Raw genomic sequence first — 19,362 nt, forward strand, 5'->3', positions numbered from 1 at the left:
AACTCTCATGGGATGTTTTTTTCAGGCATAGGGTGGTGTTCAGTTAAAAGACAGGAGAAACATAATGAGGAGTAAAGGGGTGAACAAGGAGAGAACAGAGCAGGAAGGACCCAGAAGTCCTTGCACAAGAGGAGGCTTGTAGTTGAGTCTTTTTTGGTCCCCATCTCTAGTCCCCATTGCAACCAGTCAGTAGCTGTTGGCTCAGAAGCAGCGTACAGAGGAGAGCACAGATCCCACCCCATCAGTCAGAGCTGGTCCTTTTTCCTTGTGGCCTACTGCAGCAGTCAAGGCATCCAGCTGGTCCTGAAACACGTGAAGCTGATCTAAGCTCGTGAGATGGAGAGGTTAGCAATGCTACAAAGGCACTGGAACTCGCTCTGTAGATCAGGCTGGCCTCGAACTCACAGAGATCTGCCTGCCTCTGCCTCCCAAGTGCTGGGATTAAAGGCATGCTCTACCACTGCCCAGTTTAAACTTTTTTTAATCACCAAATTTTTTATACACCTGATTTTGAACATTAGTTTACATTAAATTAACTTTATGTATACTTTAAATTGTATAGTTATTGCTCTATTAAGCTTATTAGAACTATACCATAGAGGGGAGAGGAAATCAGAAACATTTATTTATATTTTAAGTTAATTTTTTAGACCCTTAAACTCATGAACTTTTATATTTTCAGATCTTAAAACATGGGTTACTTGCTTTAGACTTAATTTTGACAGCATATAGAAGGCTATGTCATGGTTGTTATAAACTGGTCTTTCCATGCGTGTCTGTGTAAATAAATTACATTTGTACTTAGCATGGCTGACCATTAACTAGTGTATCTTAATTGTCTTTAACGCTTTACAACAAGTTGGTAACTTTGATAACATTGTGATTTTACAATTTAATCCCCATTGAGTCTATGTCCCAAAATGACCAAATGTACCTGGAAAGTAAGGGGTCCTTCTAACCTCTACAGTCCAGGGTTCAGAAATCACAGGCCAGGGAGGAACGCTTTTCAGAGCTTTCAGCTGACTTCGGCAGAAACTCTCAGTACCATCTAGGATAAGAAGTATGACTAGATACTATAAATACCAAGTTTTCTGGATGTCCAAATTCAATTATTTGATGGATAATGCAACATGGTTATAGAAACTAAAGTCTTGTATTTAAAAATCCCTAAGTTTGATTTCTAGGCAAAAAAAGCAGACCGCCGGGGAATGGCAGAGGTAAACTAGAGTGTAGAAATCATTATTATCCCAACTGCAGTCATGTCGTGCCCTACTCAGGTGAAGCTCTCAGGGAGACGTTCCCAGCACCGTGCCTGTCTGTGAGACCATGCTCTCAGGGAGACGTTCCCAGCTCCGTGCCTGTCTGTGAGATCTGTGAGACCATACTCTCAGGAGGTCTGCATGACACACTGGGCTTTTCTTATGTCCAAAATACAAATACAGCAGCATCTGGCTACATACTCGACGACGTCAAAAGCGTGTGAACGCCAGCCAGCCAAATAACTGCACAAGAATTTCACATCGAGCCATCAAAATAGCTTTCTGTTGTGAGCTTATGCTGCAGGTAATGACGTAACTGCTGCTGCCCCCAAGGCGGGCCAGTGGGAGCTGAGCTAGCAGTCTTAGATGTGTGTTTCCTCTTGACAGCAAATTACAACTGTCTTCTTCTGTTAATGATCACATACCATTATGTACTTTTCTTTTTATTGGTTGATTTTCTTGATAATTATATATGTATGCAATATGTATGTATACACACACACACACACACACACACACACGTGAGTTTCCTGATTATACCTTGCACCTATATGCCCATCCCCTCGTCTACTCCTATCTCCCTCCTACCCTGATGCCCACCACCCCTCGTACTCATCAATCTCCTTCCCAGATACACGACATCTGATTTTTACTTTTGTGATCTTATTTGGTTTGGCCATCCATGACCATCTGTGCAACCATCGGATTGGGATTACCCACGGGAACGTGGTGGGGTCACCAGTGGGTGCACAACTGAAGATGATGGATTATTCTCTCACTTAATCTGTCAGTAGTAAACAGTTCAAGAGTGGGGGACAGGTCCCCCCTAGGCCCTGCTCCTGCAGACAAACATCCAGAGACCCTTTCTTATGCAGACCCAGTGCCAAGGCTGCTGCTGTGAGTTCGGCCCCTGTGGCTGAGTTTTTCCTAGAGGAAGACCTTTACAGCCTTCCTCAGTCTTCCAGCTCTTACATTCTTTGGTTGAACCCCAAGTTTTACTGCTTTAGGATTGATTTGGGTCACTGCATTCCTTGGTCTGGACAAGTAGCACTTCACTGTCAGTAGGTTAGTGATGACTCCGAATTCCTGCTTGCATTCCAAGCTGGATCCATTTTCAGTGAATTTTCTAGAGTCCTGTGTCCTCAGATGCCCGACAACACTGTTTGACCAGGTCCATGGCTTCTGTGCTAGCCTGGATCACATAGATCCCGGGCAAGGCGACACTGAGCCTTTATGGTAGCTCGTACACAGCAAGGGGTCTGCCAGCTCTGTTAGTGAAGGAACCGAGTGACCAGTTGGAAGCTTTGCTAAAGGTGTCACATTCAACTCCAATAGCAACTCAGTCTGTATGGATCTCTGCCTTTCAAGTTGCCTGTCCACGGTTCTGTCACCTCACACTCTGCGGCAAGGAAACAGCGTCCATGTTTCAGGTTGAATTGGAATGCCAGAGAGGAAGAACAAAATGCGGCAGGAGCCTTTCAGGAAAAGATGACTTTGCTGAGCACAAGTACCTAGTAGGAATTTACCAGCTTCCGTATCAGAACTTAAAAACAGTTCTGCTCCTCACAGATTCTTCAAGCCTGTGGCTGCTAATGGCTCAGAGGAGCTGCTTCACCTTTGTCTCCTATGACCGAGGAGAGCATGACCTCTTCCTCTCCCCTTCCTCTCTTTGATTCTGATGGTTTTCTCTCCTATCTTCTATACTTACAGGTGAGCCCCACCCCTGGGTGCATCCGGGCTCTCATGAAGATGCTGTACTGCCCATACTGCCGAGGCTTGCCTACCGTGAGACCTTGCAACAGCTACTGCCTCAACGTCATGAAGGGCTGTCTAGCCAACCAGGCGGATCTGGACACGGAGTGGAATCTCTTCATAGGTAAGACGGACTTAACTGGTCCACAAGCCACCTGAGACCTCAAAGCGGTGGTGATATGATTTTCAGCAATTTAAAAACATTCTTTGTAGTTTTCCTACTTGTTAAATCCTGCAAAGCAAGACTTTCTTATGTTTCCAGGGGATTTCCTCCCCAAAATGTGCGAGCCACTTGTATCCAATCAGCTTATCTTACTGAATTTGAATTTCTTGAAAAGAAACAAGTTACCAAAGGATGGTATTGGGAAAAAAAAAACACTCAGGGTATTCGTTTTACTTATACTAACTTAACCGGGGCAAAGATTTGTGAAACAGTTTTTCAGGCTGCAAGAACAAAGGGAAGTCAGTGTTTTCACTGGCGCTTGTGTGGATTTCCCATCTCTTCCTGAAGAAAGGAAGGCCCCCAGCAGAGAAGGGCTCAGAAGATAGGAAAAGAGAGGAGGAGGAGGATGCAGGGAGAGGGCTCTGCATTGTGCCTCTGCCCAGAGATATTTCCCAAATAGCTGTCTAAGGAAAAAAGGGCAAATCTTATAGGCAGGCCTCTCCCAGGAAAGCACACAAGCATTGAAAGAGTAAATGTGTTTTCATCCCCTCTGTCAAGTGGCCTTCAAGGAAAAGTGCTTTCAGCTGCATTTGCTGCAATTACAGACTGACAAGCAGAGGTGAAAATAGCGGCTGGATTTGTCAGCCTCGGAGAGCGCCCGGGCCTTCATCGTTTATGCAAGCCTCTCAGCGAAATGACAAGGAGAGCCTTCTGTCAGTTCAGAAGATCTGGGGAGGACATAAAAAGGGACTAAGATGTGTCAGAATTTAGGAAGGCCTAGCACTGCACCAGTAAGCTGAGTTTCAAACGCACAGCCTTGTCAGTGAAACCCCTTTGCTGGCTCACTCTGTGGTTTAAGAAGACCAGAGAAGTTATGTCTGAAGTTAAACAGAGATGCTTTTACGGTGGGTAGATTAAACAGGAAGTCATCTAATAAAATCTCAGGACCATTTCAGAATGACTGAGGGAAAGTCTGCTTTTCAAACAGTTCTCACTGAGGGATACATCTTCTGGACTTGGATTAGTTTATATAAAAACAGTGATGTAATTCTTCACTAAAATTTCCAAGGTATGTGTGAGTGAAACATAGGAATGAATATGTTCTTCTACAATGTAAGATTTATATTAATAGTAGCAAAGAAAAAGTAGCACAATTGTGCTTGTAAAGATGTAATCTCGCCTAAAAAGCCTGAAAAAGAGTTTCATATTTTTAAATTAGAGTAAACTTCATAAAGTCCCTTGAAGTCATATTTATACGTGTAGGCTGAAATTTTCTTAGTTGGTAGTAATACTGCCTTCAGTCAGGTTGGACAACTGGTGGAAGCTCATGTGTGGATCTTGGTGTGTAGAATAAGGTATGTTTGAGAAGGTAAAGGCTTTCTAAATTTAAGAACAAAAGTTGCTTTTAAGGGTTTTTTTTTCTACATTTAATTTCTGTGTATGTGTGTGTTTATGCAAGGCAGGCATGTGGCAGCCAGAAGAAATCATGAGTATATCAGGTCTCTCTTGCACCTTGTGAGTTCCAGGAATGAAATCAGGCTTGGTGGCAGGTGTCTTTACCACTGAGCTATCCTACTGGCCCTTAATATTTGCTTCATAGTTTCTTCCCTTTCAATCCCAACGGCTGTCCGAACTAAAAACAATCCTTTATAGGTGAGATCTCCTGGGCTGCTGAATGCCAGTTTGATGTGAAATTTAATATCTAAAACAAAATCTGTTGATTTAAAAAAACCAGAAATATGAACTCCCTTATGGTTAGTTATATTGTAATGAAAAGTAGAAATAATGGCGAATCCTGCCTAGATTCATTTCAAATGCCTCCTTCCTTTCTCCCTTGTCTGTCTTAGTGTGCCATTAGATAATTCTCCTGGTTTTCTTTCTCCTGTTTTGCTGTGGCATTGAACACTAGAGAGCAGAATATATTCTTGCTAATATTTACCTAAATATGCAAAGTTATGCATATGTATTCTATGAATTAGTCGGAAGTGCCGATTCCATTTGCTATCCAGATACTTCCAAGGTGGCAGTGTTATGGTGTTCGTAAAAGTAGTAGTAAAATTCATTGAGAAAGTTGGTGGTCCATCAAACATTGTTACGCAAAAGCTTTCCTCTGGCAAATGCCAACAGCCCCTTTCTCCTACATACCTCCTCATCAAACCCTGTACTCCTCTATGGCCAACCGTATGTGCCATTTCTGCTGCCTACACGAACGGTATAGAACTTCTATGATGTTTTCCTGTAATTATTATGTACTCATTTAAATACTAACTGTGGCGTGCTGTCGGCTATCAGCAAAGCAGGAGTCAGCTCAGTACTGGTTCTCACGATCTTTGCATTGTCAAGACTCAGTTGAAAAGGATAAAAACTGAGGATTCAGTTGGTATCTGGATTGCGTCAGAGGAAAGACAGTTCACATCTAAGGGGAGATATTTTAAGCAATCAAGCAAGTGGAAACCCCAATGGTATCCCATCCCCTTCTGAAACCCTGTGGTTGTGATGCCGTTCTCCTTGAAAAAGAGCATCAGGAGTCTGTTCCAGACTCACTCCTTAGCCTGTCTGTGACAAGTTTCACTTGGAGCCCTGTAGAGGAGAAGCCCTCAGGATTATTACTAAGATATAGGGAAAATAAAAAACTCTGTTGTTTTTTAAAATAACATTTCATTTTTTAAAAGAGTTTGAAAACAAGTTTAATAGACCAAACTGAGCCTGCTTTAGAAGCATGGGTTTAACAGTGTAGCCACAGACTTGACTTGTATCCTAGCACCCTGCGGCGTCTTCCAGGATAAAGCACAGACTGCATCTCCTTGGTGATCAGACAGAGTAAATCGGTGATGTGTGAGCACCCTAAGCAAGACAGTACCCCGGAGGAACATAAAGGTCGTTTCTATCCTAACCTAACTATCAGGAAAAGCAGGAGACGGTCCCCATTTGAGGCATTGAAGGTCCGCAGAGGCGCTTAGCCATCTGTTTCTTTCTAAGAACACACAGTTTGTCCCATCCAAGCTTGTGGATGGCACCTATGTGCAAAATTATTTTCTTTAAAAGAGTAAGTGTTTACATTAATTTAAAAACTTTTGCAGGGAAAATTTTGCATGTGGAATCTCTTTTAGTAGCATTCTGTGGTTAATTTGAGTGTTTAGTGCTGACACCAGGAGTCTACAGGTAAGAACTGTTCTACCTGACAGAAGGCTGTGCTTTGAATTACACCTAGAGTGTAAGTATAGAAATCAGAGATCAAAATACATTTAAGTTCTATAGTAAATCTTGCATATACTTTAAAACCATGACTTTGTGTGATAGTCTCCAAATACTGGATACCATTAGCGGTTTTTTTGACTATGAGAATAAAAGAGGGCTCTTATAAACAAAAAAGGAAGAAGCTGTTGGTAAAAGAAGAGAAAGATTGGTACAAGAAGCTATGATCTAGTTCTTTCTAAGTTACTCTTTAATTGCCAAAATCATACGCAGTACTTCCTATCACAAAATTTGTGAAGACTTTAAGGTGTTTTGTTCCAATTACATAGCCTAAATGTTTAGTTTAATCCCCTCAATGTGATTTTAATTGCTTTAGTGTAATAACTCAAAACACTGTATTGAATATGTTAGACACACACACTTTTGCCTAAAGGGAATTCAATGTGGTTTACCGTGATACCAATTAGGATAGAAGACGTTTAGGGTACTGGATGTCTACTCAGCAAGGAGATTTACCTAGGCTCAAGGAAGCTCTACCTGGTTAAGTACAGAATGAAATAGTAAGTATCATAGTATCGAGTTAGCCTATGTCACGTAACTCATGTTGAATAGTAATTGCATACATAGTACATCTGTTTCCAAGTATCTCTCAGTGTTCCAGTAGGTCTAATGCAATCTATCTGTGGTTCTCAAAATACTTGAATGTCTTCATTTTCATATCTTTTACAATATTTTATTTATTTTAAATATCAACAACTACTAACTTGAGCCAATGGACTTTGTAAATAGAATTACTCTCTGACGTAGACAAATATAGATGCAAATAGATATAGATTAAAAACTAGATCTAAAGATCCAGAGCATGACTTCTAATGGGGAAAATCATCAGAGGAGGTCATATTATCTATTAGGCCTTGGACACTCAAAGAATTGACAACCAGTGTTAACAGACTTTCCGGACTTCCATTTATTTCCAGACTGACCGATTAATTCTAAGACAGGACAGGATTGCTACCACAGCAGTGCCAGTCCGAGAGATTTGCTGTAGTAAATCTCTTTTTTTTACTCTTCTCTCATCCCTTCCTTCCGTGTGTGTTTACCTGGAGCCCATTATCACTCTGGCTTTGCTGTAAGCATGTGATAGAGGAGAAGCTAGGTATGGCCCCTGCTTGAGGAGAGCCATATTCAATAACGTACACTCTTTTAACGAAATAAATGGAAACAACTCAGGCAGTATAGAGACATTTTTGTGTCCCTTTGTAGACCTGTTATTTTTAATGTAAGCCTGAGCAACTGAGTAATTAGAAAATCCTGTGTCCCTGTTTGTTGTTAATGGAATCTATAAGAGCAGCAGCGGCCAAAACAACTCAGGTGACGGACCTGGAACTTCCAGTGTGGCAGCGGCTACTTTCAACTCGCAAACCAGCGCCTGCTGCAGAGAAACTGTTCGGTCAGTTGATGGATGAGAGTTACAGAATACATTGAAATGTTGGTCCACAAAGGACTTCTCAGAGCCTACAAAGTGTAGTCTTCAATGTAAATCATATATACTCCTCTTTTTGGAGGAAATGATGTTAGATTAAACCATATTTGAAATTAGAAGACAGGCATTTATTGTGCAAACAAACACAGATTTTCTTTGGTAAAATGTACAAGACTGTAGGATGGTTACCTTTTAGACAGATAGACCTGAGAGACTGTTTCAAGTACTTGCATAGAAAACTACTATTTCAAAGACAGTCTCAAGCATGAAATTCTGTAACACAGAACCGGGTAAGAAGCTCTTTAGTCGCTGAGCATTTCGCAGGAGGCTTTATACAACCCTGTCTGATACACTGAAACAGCGCGTTTAAAAACCCTGTAGGCCTGTAGCATAGAAAATGATTCCTTTCCGACTGAAAAAATAGAACAACTTGAGAGCTATTGCTTTCACCATCAGCGTTCAATGCTTTCTCATCTCCACTCTGTGAAATTCAAGAATCTATGCAACAGTGTAGTCCAGGAACACAGATCTCAAATTGAGGGACAAAGGCCAAGCAATTATTTACAACTCTGGTCTCACTGTTAGTGAGCTTTTGTCTTCATTCATTCCTAATAACACCAAGAAAGACTTCTAAAGATTGATAGGCTGGTAGCTCATGCCTTTAATCCCAGAACTCAGGAGCCAGACACAGGTGGAGCTCTGTGAGTTTGAGGCCAGCTTGGTCTACAGAACAAGTTCCACGACAGCCAGGGAACACAGAGAATCACTGTTAGTAGAAACTTAATTGCCACCTAACTCTTGGCCTTCCTTTTGCAGTTATTGAGAGATATTACTCATTTCTTGCAACCACTTATCAAATATTGTGTTCTCTCTGCAACACTGGACTAATTTATATGCAATAGTAATTACTCACCAGGAGCTTAAAACAGTAAAATAAAGAAACAGAAGAAGAAAATGCTAGACTGATACCCAGATACTTTCCTTTGTCTGTGTTTGTTATCAGTGGGCTAGGTTAAAGCAGGCTGTTTATTTCTGGCCTCTGTGTGTATGAGAGTGTCTCTCTGTGGTGCAATAGAGTTGATGCTGTTGGGGCATCACAGTGAACAGGCTACTTAGCAAATACGGAGCCAGGCATCCCTTGACCTTTGAGAGTGCACTACTGCTGATCTTGGAGTTAGAGACTCAAGTGACACACAGGGTGGTGATTTTCCTTCTAAATCAAGGGATTTTTCAGTGGTTCAAAATGGTTCAAAACAGCCAATGGACATTAAATGTAAAATTACTAGATGTTATGTTCAAGTTGTCATTCTAGGTGAGTGGCTGTGTGTGTGTGTGTGTGTGTGTGTGTGTGTGTGATCTTTAAGCCCATCCCAATTCTTATCTATCCACCTATTTCTGTTCCTTACACAATCAACTTCTTTAAATTTAATTATTGTAATTATTCTGCTTCCTATTTACTAATTGATACCTAGTAGATAGTCTAAACTAGATTTTGAAGATAGATCATAATCATGACTCAATATATACACAAGTGTTTTTCCAATTATAGCATTTATAGGGAATGAGATATATCATTGGGAATGAGAGGCTCAATGAAATACCTTTCTGCCTTATCAAGTTCACCAAGGAACCAACAAAAGAAGGATTTTGTTTGCAAGAGAGAGAAAAGCTTACCCAAATTATATCAAGCAGTTGACAAATTCCCTTTGTATTCTTTCATTCACCTTTTCTTATACTTTAGTTTTAGTGTTTTCCATAGACAAATAGTTTAATTGGTTTTGTCAACAGGCACTTGCTTTTAGTCAAGTTACACTTGACTTTGGAAATATGTTGTGATTTTTTTCCAAGTTCAAAGTATAATAGAAGTTCTTAGGCATTATCAAGAGACAGTAAAATACTTGAAGGCATGGGTGTGTGTGTGTGTGTGTGTGTGTGTGTGTGTGTGCTCTTTAATGGTTGAATGAAATACATTCCCAAAGGGCAGCAAAAATAAAATACTACAAGCAGTAGCCCAGTGACATCCTTAGCAGTTCCAATTTCAGGTAATAATAGCACTGTGTGCTAGTAGGAATTGTATCTTAGCCACTAGAAGATAAGAAAGAGAAGTTGGAATAAGTAAGTAGATTGTTCTGGAAAATGTTATGCCACATAACTGTTCACAAACAGCAAACTTATAGCAAGAACCACCAAATGCTGCCTCTGGTGATGAATTGAGAAGAACAGACATGAAGGGTCTCTACCATTTCAATCACACTCAGGTCCTTGTTGGTGGCTGTGATAGTCTGAAAGAGAATAGCATCTACAGGCTTATATGTCTGAGTATTTGATGCCCATTTAGTGGACGTGTTTTGAGTGGATTGGGAGGTGTGGACTAGTTGAAGGAGGTGTATCGCTAGGGAAAGTATTTAAGGTTTCAGAAGGCTGGGGTTCCTCCCAGTGTGCCCTCACTGTCTGCCTCCTACTTAAATACAGAGATGAGAGCTCTCAGTTTCTGCCGCCACCATCTCTTTTCTCCCCCATCATGGACTCTTAACTGTCTGAAACTCTAAGCCAAATTCAACCCTTTATTTTATAAGGTACTTTAATCATCTTGTTTTGTCACAGTAATAGAAAGGTAATCAAGACATCAGCTACTGTGAAAATCCTTATTTTAACCCAAATATCTTATCCTTGTGTGCTGTGGCCATGCAATATCAAAGAATCTCAGTGACGGTTGTGTTAACAGTGTCACTGGGCGGCTTCTTTGCGTAAGAATGCAACTCTCGTAGAAATGTTTCAGTGCTTCAACATCTCTTCTAACAGGCCCTTTGATTTGCAGTCGTCTCAAGAGGAGAGCTGATGATCACATTTGAGTTATTCTTGAAACGACTTTTTATTTTCCTTAGGCTTGTTCTTCGCTAGTAATAGATGACACCTTTAAGAACACATATTCCCTCCATTGTACTGATCTGTGATTTATTTATTGGGATTGGTACTCCAATGAACCAGGGGTGAAAATCAGGTTGAGATGTGTGGCCTTGGGCAACCAAAACATATTTTTATTTCATCCTCTATCTCTAAGGAGGTGATAAATACAGATGCTTGTGTGAGCAATTTAAACTTCTGAGCCACTTCATGGTATATCAATACTCTGAGGTTGCCACTCACCTAAAAAATATTGTATCTATTCATACTTCATCAGATAGCCAAGAGAGAATTAAAATTGAGCATGAGGTATTCTTTGTCCATGAAGTAACATCTCACATAAAAGGAATGTCTTCATTTTTTCTCTTTCGTGGATTTTAATAATTTGTTTCTATAAGAATTTTCTTAATTTCACTCTGAAAAAGTAAAAATTAGGAAAAATGACAATGGCATATAAGCAGTTAAATATATAGCGGCCTTCAAGTTCTGATATGCCTGTGTGTGTTTAATTTTTATTTTTTAAGATACAAGAATTTTCTAGTAAGGGACCATAGACAACGAAATGTCAAACAAGCCTGAGAATATTCACCACTAACACCCCAATGCTCAGGAAATAGATGATCTAATGAGGGGTTAAAATTATACTATAAACAGTAAGTAGGTCAGAAGAAGAGAGAAAGCTCCTACCGTCCCATGCACCTTTTGAATTTCCAGAATTGAAGTGGTTTTCAGATTAAAAAATTCAGTCATTGCCTCTGTCCCATCGCAATCCAGTAGGAATCTGTCTTTGATAAAATCTGGTGCTCCAAACTCTTAGGAATTGAACATAGTTACAGAAATTTCTTCTTTAGTCCCAAAACAAGGGGTCTCAAACTCACATCATGAACAATCCTGAGAGAACTCCTTAAGAATAAACCCCTCTCTCTCATTTGACAGCACAAGAGTACTTTAGGCTAAATTTCCAATAATTGGGAAGTACCTGGTGGCACAACTGAACATGCGTACATCATACTTTGTTTATGTCGTATCTTGATAATACTTCCTCACCTTGTCCGTAGAGAATATTTACACTTGTCTTGCTGTCCGCTTGTAACCACAGTATTCCAGTGTCTGCATCCACAACATCCAAAGTGTTAGAGTTATAAGAAGACTTCCTTGCACTTCTTCAATCCTACGTCCCATTTGGAAAATTGTAGAAACATGAATACCTGGTATTTGTTGGTTACTTTACATCAGACAACATGAGAATTATTTTACTTTTTTTAATCCCTACCAAAGCCCTGTTAAGAAGCCAATATTATAAACTTCACTTGGCAGATGCGTACACCGAGACCAGGGAAGTTAAGTAGTTTACCCAGGGCCACACAAGCTGTAAATTGTGGTGGTAAGATTTGTGTTCAAAGCATGGATGCGTAGCTGACTGTACCAGATAACGCCTAGTATGGTTTTAGGAAATCAATATCAGTGTCCAGCTGCATGAACTGCTGGGGTTTATTGAGGATGTGGCTGAGGCTGGGACACCAGCACTCTGCTCTTAAGTGTCTTGGATGATGGAAATAGTCTCCGTATCTGCAGTGCAGCGTAGTACCAGTTGCCCAGTTGCTGCATGCAGTATGTAATGGAAGTCTAGTCAGATGAATCGGTTGCATTTTTCATGTTTTTTTTAGCTTTCAATGTGTATATATTTAATAAAATTTAGCCGTTGAATGCCTCCAATATCATTAATGTGTCCAAGGAACCGGCTTTTTCACCATTTCCCACCTACCCTTATTTAAATATACCTGACAAATACATATTTGACATGGTTAGGTGTAAAGTGGAATAATTTGATTCAAATATGCATTATGTGTAGATAACCATTACTAATGAATAATGTAGACTCAGATCTTAAAATTTCTTTAATTGAAATGAGTGCATTTACAGTCTGCATGACTTAAACAACGCCGTGTAAACGCCATGAGTTGCCTTCTTTGCGTGAACAGTTATGAGATGAGAGCGTTTTCCTCTGATTACTGTGAAATCTAAGCTAGAGAGTGCATATCACTCACTAAGACATAAGATGTGTCAACAAAGCCAGCCTCGAGCCCAGAAACAACGTGGGTCCCTGCTGAGGTGAAAAACCCGTGAACGGGAGAATAGAAAATAGGACTGAAAATAGGAAGCCTCAGAGTATGGAAGCGGGTGGGTGGGAACATCCAGACACCGTCAGGGTACCAACCAAAGAGACAAAGCAGGAAGTAAGGAAATTGGTCCGGCCATCATTAACTCACAGGAGCTGAGGGAGGAGATGAGAAGGATTGCATTCCACCATCCAATCTGCTCCTGATTCCTGTTTCTGGGTTTCTCTTAGATCCTGGGAGGCAGGCCCCTTCCAGGCAGACAAGGCCATGCCAATCGTTGGTCTCAGGTGAGGTCTCAGGTCTCAGGTTAAGGACAGCAGCGTGGGGAGACAGTGGCATGAGCTGTCTTAGGGTTGAGAAACCGGTCATATTAAGAAGAGCAATCCTGCTTCTGTGTCCTTGGAGGTCGGCGTGGTTAGGATTTCATTTCAGAGCTTTCAAAACAGTCTAAATGCTTTCTTTGGACTTGAATGTAATGGCAAGCCACGGGGCTCTTTTATCCAAGGAATGGCAGGATCTATGTGGCAATCTGACAGTTAAGTAAAGAATAGATTCGGGTGGATAAAACGCACGACGATGGCACCAGCTACATGGTTCAAGCGTGGCATGAAGCAGGAAGGAAAGCAGCAAGCCTGGCAGAGTAGCAGTGGGAAATTTGTAAGATGCCACAGACAGAGAAGTCTAAATGTGGAGACAAAGGAGAACTGCATCGGCCACAGCTGGAATAGGCGTCCCAGGAAAGATGGTGGTGTCAGCAAGGAGAAGAGCTAGTTCAGAGGACGGAAATGATGGATTTCTTTAATCTTCTTAGGGCTTGTTGTATTTGAGAGACAGTGAGACAAAAAAAAAAAATATGGACATGTTCAATTGGATATTTAAAAATGGCTATGTTCTGTATCCCAAAGGCAGAAGCCAGGATTGCAAGAATCACTGGTGGTTTTCCAAATCCCAAAGGGCTCTGTGGCCAGCTTCTGGAGTCAACTCTAAGAGAGATGCCCAGAGTCCCTGCTCCTGGGCTCACACAAGTACCTAACTATTCTTTTTCTGACTTTTTTTGTACTGTCTTTACAACTAATGTGAGATATTTAAAAAAGACTACTCATTATACATACACACTCTCAGAATGAGCAGTGTCTACGCCCCCCAGACTTTCTGACTAGGTGTAGCTAGAACGCTACACACAGGAGCGTTTTCAGCTTACGCTCCAGCAGACACAGGCCTGAGTGCTCCCCACGGGGCATTGTCTCACTCAGACACCCTCTGCTGGTCTCACTTACCCCATACCGTGATAGTTCATAATTGCAGTCAATCTAGAAGGAAACTGAATTTCTATTGGTGTTGCCCTTTTCAGTACGTGGAGTCCTGGATGACTTTGTTCATTTCCGGCCATCACTAACTTTTGAAGTTTAAGTTTAGGCACGAAAAAAGTTAATTTTATAAACAACAACAACAAAATTCCCCAAAGGAATTAATTCCCCCTCTCTGGCAAGAATTCCATAAATCATAAAGCAGACTTTGACTTTGTATGCCCCGTGGCACAATTGTCACCGATGAAAACTCAACACACAAGGACCAATGTAATCTATTCATTGGATTCTGGATGCCGAGGACCCCAAAGGAAAAACACTAAGATGCATGATGCAACTTTTGCAGTGCAGCCTTAGAGGAGGCAGCCACTTCCGCTTACTTATCTTTTGAATTTCATATTGTAAAGTTACTGATTTAAGAATGCCCTAGAGTATAAATTATTTCTCCAAACTTCTGCAGTGACTTTTGTCAAATGCTTTCTGCTCAGCCTATTAAAGGTGAAAGCCATGAAATATTATGTGCTTTATAACCTATGAAAAAGCCCTAAAACCACCTGTCCCTCTTTGGAAGGCTGCCAGAACCAAGGAAGACGAAAGGTCGGGCCTGTAACAATCATTTGAGGTCGCAGTATGCGGCTCGGAGCAAAGGTCGAGCCTAGAGACTGCATTCAGTCTCCTGCTTTCTCTGGGATGATTTACATTTGTTTTTCTTAACACACATGGGAGGTTTGGCTTTTAAGATCAAAATTTTAAACAGTAAAATAGTGACCTTGGGGCACTAAAAATATGGCTCTTTGTTGTTGAAATACCATTCCATTTCCTTTTAATTGAATTTCACAGAGTTGCTATTAAGGTCCATTTACTGTTTGTGTGGAATTAGATGCTGAAAACTATCATTTCACAAATAACTCTAGATTTTAAAACTATCATGAATTCTGCTGTGTCATATTTCAATTCCGCTGCAGTTTGGCCTGTGATGTCTGGCTATCAGAGGGCCTGTGCTCATCCGAAAGTCGTTTACATCAGTTCTTAAGTTGTAAGATAAGAATTTAACTCACAGTTACATCCAGGAAGTTTCAAGATGAAGAAATTAATAGTTTGGAAATGTAGCATGATGAAGTATAAGCCTTATTCAACAAATTTATTACAAAATGTATTAGATGAAAATCAAATTTTTTTAACTGAAATGTCTTAATCAAGCAGAAGAATAACCACGTGAGAGCTGTGTAGGCCGTTGAGATAGTATCACGTGATCTTCCTTGATAACTCTGTATTCATTCATATGGAAAACCACAGACATCTGCACTAACTAACAGGGCAAGGACAGAGACATTAAGCTAGTGCCTTCTAGCAGGTACCCGGACACTTATTTTTTAATTTAGACAGCCCTGATTTTAGGGCACTTCTTACCTACAATGTAATATCATACTTAATAATTTCAGGCTTCAAGTAATGGAAAATGAGTCCGTGTTTGTACATGTGTGTAGAAGCCTTGCTACCCATGTGGAGATCAGAGGACAACCTCAAGCGTCGTGGTTGGTCCACCCTTTCTACCTAGGCTGAGATGGGTCTGGCTGTTATTTACTGCTGGGTACACTTGGCTAGCTGGCCACCGTGTTTCTGGAAATTCTCCTGCGTCTGCCTCCCGTCTGACCGGGAGGGTCCTGGACTCACAGATATGTTACTCTGCACCCTGCCTTACCTGGAGCCTTGTGATCTGAACGCTTTTCCCCAGGCTGGAACAGCAAGGGCTATAATCACTGAACGATGTCTCTGCCCTCAACCTAATCCAAATAGGTCATAATTTGGGGCACAGAGTGCTTCTTTGTCACTTAAAAGTATCCTGACCATATGCTTCTTTGATGATTATTACAAGGTTCACTTAGCCAAGTCCATATCTATACAAAACTCCAAATTAGAAGACTCCTATTTATCAGGGGTTAAAATGTAGACATTAGCTTTGCCATCTAGGTTTTATATCCCAGGGATTGTGTGAAAGAACTAGTTTTCTCGAATGGTTGCTATATACTCTTGATCTGCCTGAAATCAAATTTTTGACATTTATGTCAAAACAACTTTTATGAATTACTGCAAAAAGAGTAGCAGTCTTCATATCTGTTCCTCACTTGATTCTAATATTAAAACCATATGTGTCTAACTACAGCACAATGCATAAACCAAGGAGGTTTACTTTGACACAAAACTCTTGCCCATGTGCCTGGTTCTAGTACCTCTGGTTCATCTCACGATATTTTCCTTATATCCTAGCATCTGTTTCCAGGTTCCACAAGCATTGTTATGCTAGGGCTTCCTCTTCTTCTCGGGTCTCTAGTAGTTTCTTACTCTTCTTTTCTTCTGTGTTCTTGACTTTTGAAGGTCACTTCTCTCTCTCTCTCTCTCTCTCTCTCTCTCTCTCTCTTGATGCTGTGCTGCCTAATTTTATGTCAGCTGAACACAAGCTAGAGTCATCAGAGAGGAGAAAACCTCAATTGAGAAAATAGTTCCATAATACTGAGTACTAGGAAAGTCTGTAGGGCGTTTTATTAATTAGTAATTGATGGGACAGTATCCAGCCCATTGTGGCTGATGCCATCCCTGGGCTGCTCGTCCTAGGTTCTATAAAAAGCAGGCTGATCAAGCAAGCCATGGGGGAGCAAGCCAGCAATCAGCACCCCTCCATGGCCTCTGCATCAGCTCCTGCCTCCAGGCTCCTGCCCTGCTTGAGTTTTTGTCCTGACATCCTTCACTTATGAACTGTGATGCGGAAGTGTCAGCAAATAAACCCTTTCCTCCCCAAGTTGCTTTGGTCATGGTGTTTCATCCCAGCAATAAAAACCCTAACAAAGACAGGCACTTTCTGCCTTGTGCTAGCAGAGGAAGTAGCCCCTCAACAGCTGTCACCCTGTGAACTCCAACTTCCCAGCCTCCAGAAACAGGAGCCAAATGAGCTTCTACTCCTCAGACATTATCCAATTTCTTTTGCTACCACAGCACAAAATGGACTAAGCCTGCAAGACATTTTAAGTCCCAGCTAATATACTCCTTCTCCCTGTCTTTGTCTCCAACGTAGTCACCCATGAGCATACCTTTAAAACAAATGACAGCAACTATCATTATAGTGTTTGTGTAATGGAGGTCTCACACTTGCCTCTTTCCTTCTGTGCACATGCACTGATTAGAATTCTACCCCCACGGCTCCCTTTTTAACTACTAATTTCTTTTTATTTCCTTGTGTGTGTCTGTGACTACAGATTCAAGGATGTGCATCCTATGGGTATAACCCAGTAAATATTCAACTCATTGCTTGTGTTGATCCAGGTTTTATACATTAAGAGACCCTTGCAGTTACAGGTGTATCCTTAGACGTGACCCCTATGCTTTTGAAACATTTCCTCATTTGTGCCTTTAAGTTATTTCAAGACTGTTTTGTGTTTGCCCTCCCCCAGTCCTGGAATCAGCATCTTCTCTAGGGGGTCCTCGTTCCTCTAACTAGAAAACATAGAGACTGGGATCTCACTACCACTGAAGTATAAACCTCCGCACACACTTAGGAAGCATGTTTCGTTACACATGTACACTTCCATGAACTCATTTATCTGGAGTGTTTACCAGTGAGTTCACACTCCTACTGAGTCAAGGCTAAGAAATGCATTTCACCCTTACCTACTCCTCCAACATCCTTTTCCAGCAGGAAAAGCATGGGTTTGCATACTTTAGAATTGCCAGCCATTCCCTTTAAGATGCGTATTGACTAGATTCAGTACAATATCTGCATGCATGTTCTATTTTTTTTTCATTGGGGTTATGGGATATAAGGAAAATATACTATCTTTAAAATATCTTATAAACCTTGGCAATCGAGTCAGTCTGTACCTGTTGCTGTTAGTGTTTCCTTCTAGGTCCTCTGACATCCTGGTCGGCTTTAGTTGTCCTTTTATTGACGTACTACACGTAAACATTGCTCTCAATGTCCAAGTCATGGCTTCTCTACCCTGACCCTGAGCCTTACTTCTTATTGCATCCTTTCTGGCCTACCTGATAAAGGCTGATTTGTTTCTTTCTGCTTTGGCTTCTCGCTCCTACACTTTCGCATGTGAGCGGATGAATGTGACTTCCTGGGAAGCCCCTTCTTCCAGAAGGAGGGGCACTCTGCTGAGACTCTCTCCCTTGGGGGTGAATCCCGTGGGGGTGAAAAGTTCTCTTTTGGTCACACTGACCTTTTGGAGGTGTTCATAAAGATGCTTACACACAGACTGAGGGAAGAAAGAGGGTCGTGGGGGTGTTGGAGGAGATACATGTGTGGGGTTCTCTAAATGGAAGTCACTCAATTTGACATTTTTAACTAAATTAACAGGACTTCTCCCCCCAACACACCATGCAGGACTCTTCTAAACTAAGATAGTCTTGCTAAAATGACTCAAAGAAAGTCATAACGCGCTAGAAAATAAAAGAATGAGATGCATGTCAAACTCTGACTAGCAAGGAAGTCGCCATAGACTTGTTTTAAACAATATTTTCAATGTACAGGAAGCATTTTCGCCGTCTCCCAAGTGCTTATGATGTGTCTGGACTTCGTCACGAATGTCCCGTCGTAGAAATGTCAGGAACAAGTACGAGCATATGAAGAGGGCCATAATCACAGCAATTATGAAAAAGTAATTTTCTGATTGTATAAATTGAACAGATTTCAAATAGAGTAGATAGGTCATAAAAAGCAAGCAGGATACCGAAAATAAATATTTTGGGAACTAGGAAATTGCTTGTTAAATACACATGCCAAATGTAAATGCTTTGTTAACATTTGTATAATTTAGTTTCTTAGAAGATGAAAGCATAATTTCCTTTTAATTTAAAAAGACAAAATGATGTTAAGATGACCGTTTATGGATATCATTTTGGTATTGCCCTTCAGGTGGTGTGTAATATTTATCTAAAACTCCTGTGTTTTGTGATAACTGGGTTACAATAAAACATGAAAAAACAACTTGAGGAATTATTCCTAAAATTAGAGGCTGGCCTGGCTCAATAAGCAGCTAGCGCCTATGAATCTAAAGCAGGAGAGTTGCGAAGAACACGAAAAACTGATTTGGGTTCTAGACAAAGCACTTGGACTTTGTGTGGCAATCTTGGACCCCTAAAAATCATAGTAGCATCCCCAGGAAAATAGCACTACCCCGAG

At 41.0% G+C, this 19,362-nt stretch overlaps 1 protein-coding gene across 2 annotated transcripts in view; it reads left to right on the forward strand.

The window, feature by feature from the left end:
* Positions 1 to 19,362, forward strand: part of Gpc6 (glypican 6) — a 1,010,052-nt gene that overhangs the window by 668,347 nt on the left and 322,343 nt on the right. For both annotated transcript variants that reach the window (XM_087912307.1, XM_048421923.3), the window contains exon 4: positions 2,970 to 3,135. In XM_087912307.1, the coding sequence (XP_087768433.1) occupies positions 2,970 to 3,135 (166 nt within the window). The remainder of the gene's footprint in view (positions 1 to 2,969; positions 3,136 to 19,362) is intronic.

Source organism: Myodes glareolus, chromosome 12 (genome assembly GCF_982192425.1).
Source record: "Myodes glareolus chromosome 12, mMyoGla1.1, whole genome shotgun sequence".
Taxonomy (NCBI): Eukaryota; Metazoa; Chordata; class Mammalia; order Rodentia; family Cricetidae; genus Myodes; species Myodes glareolus.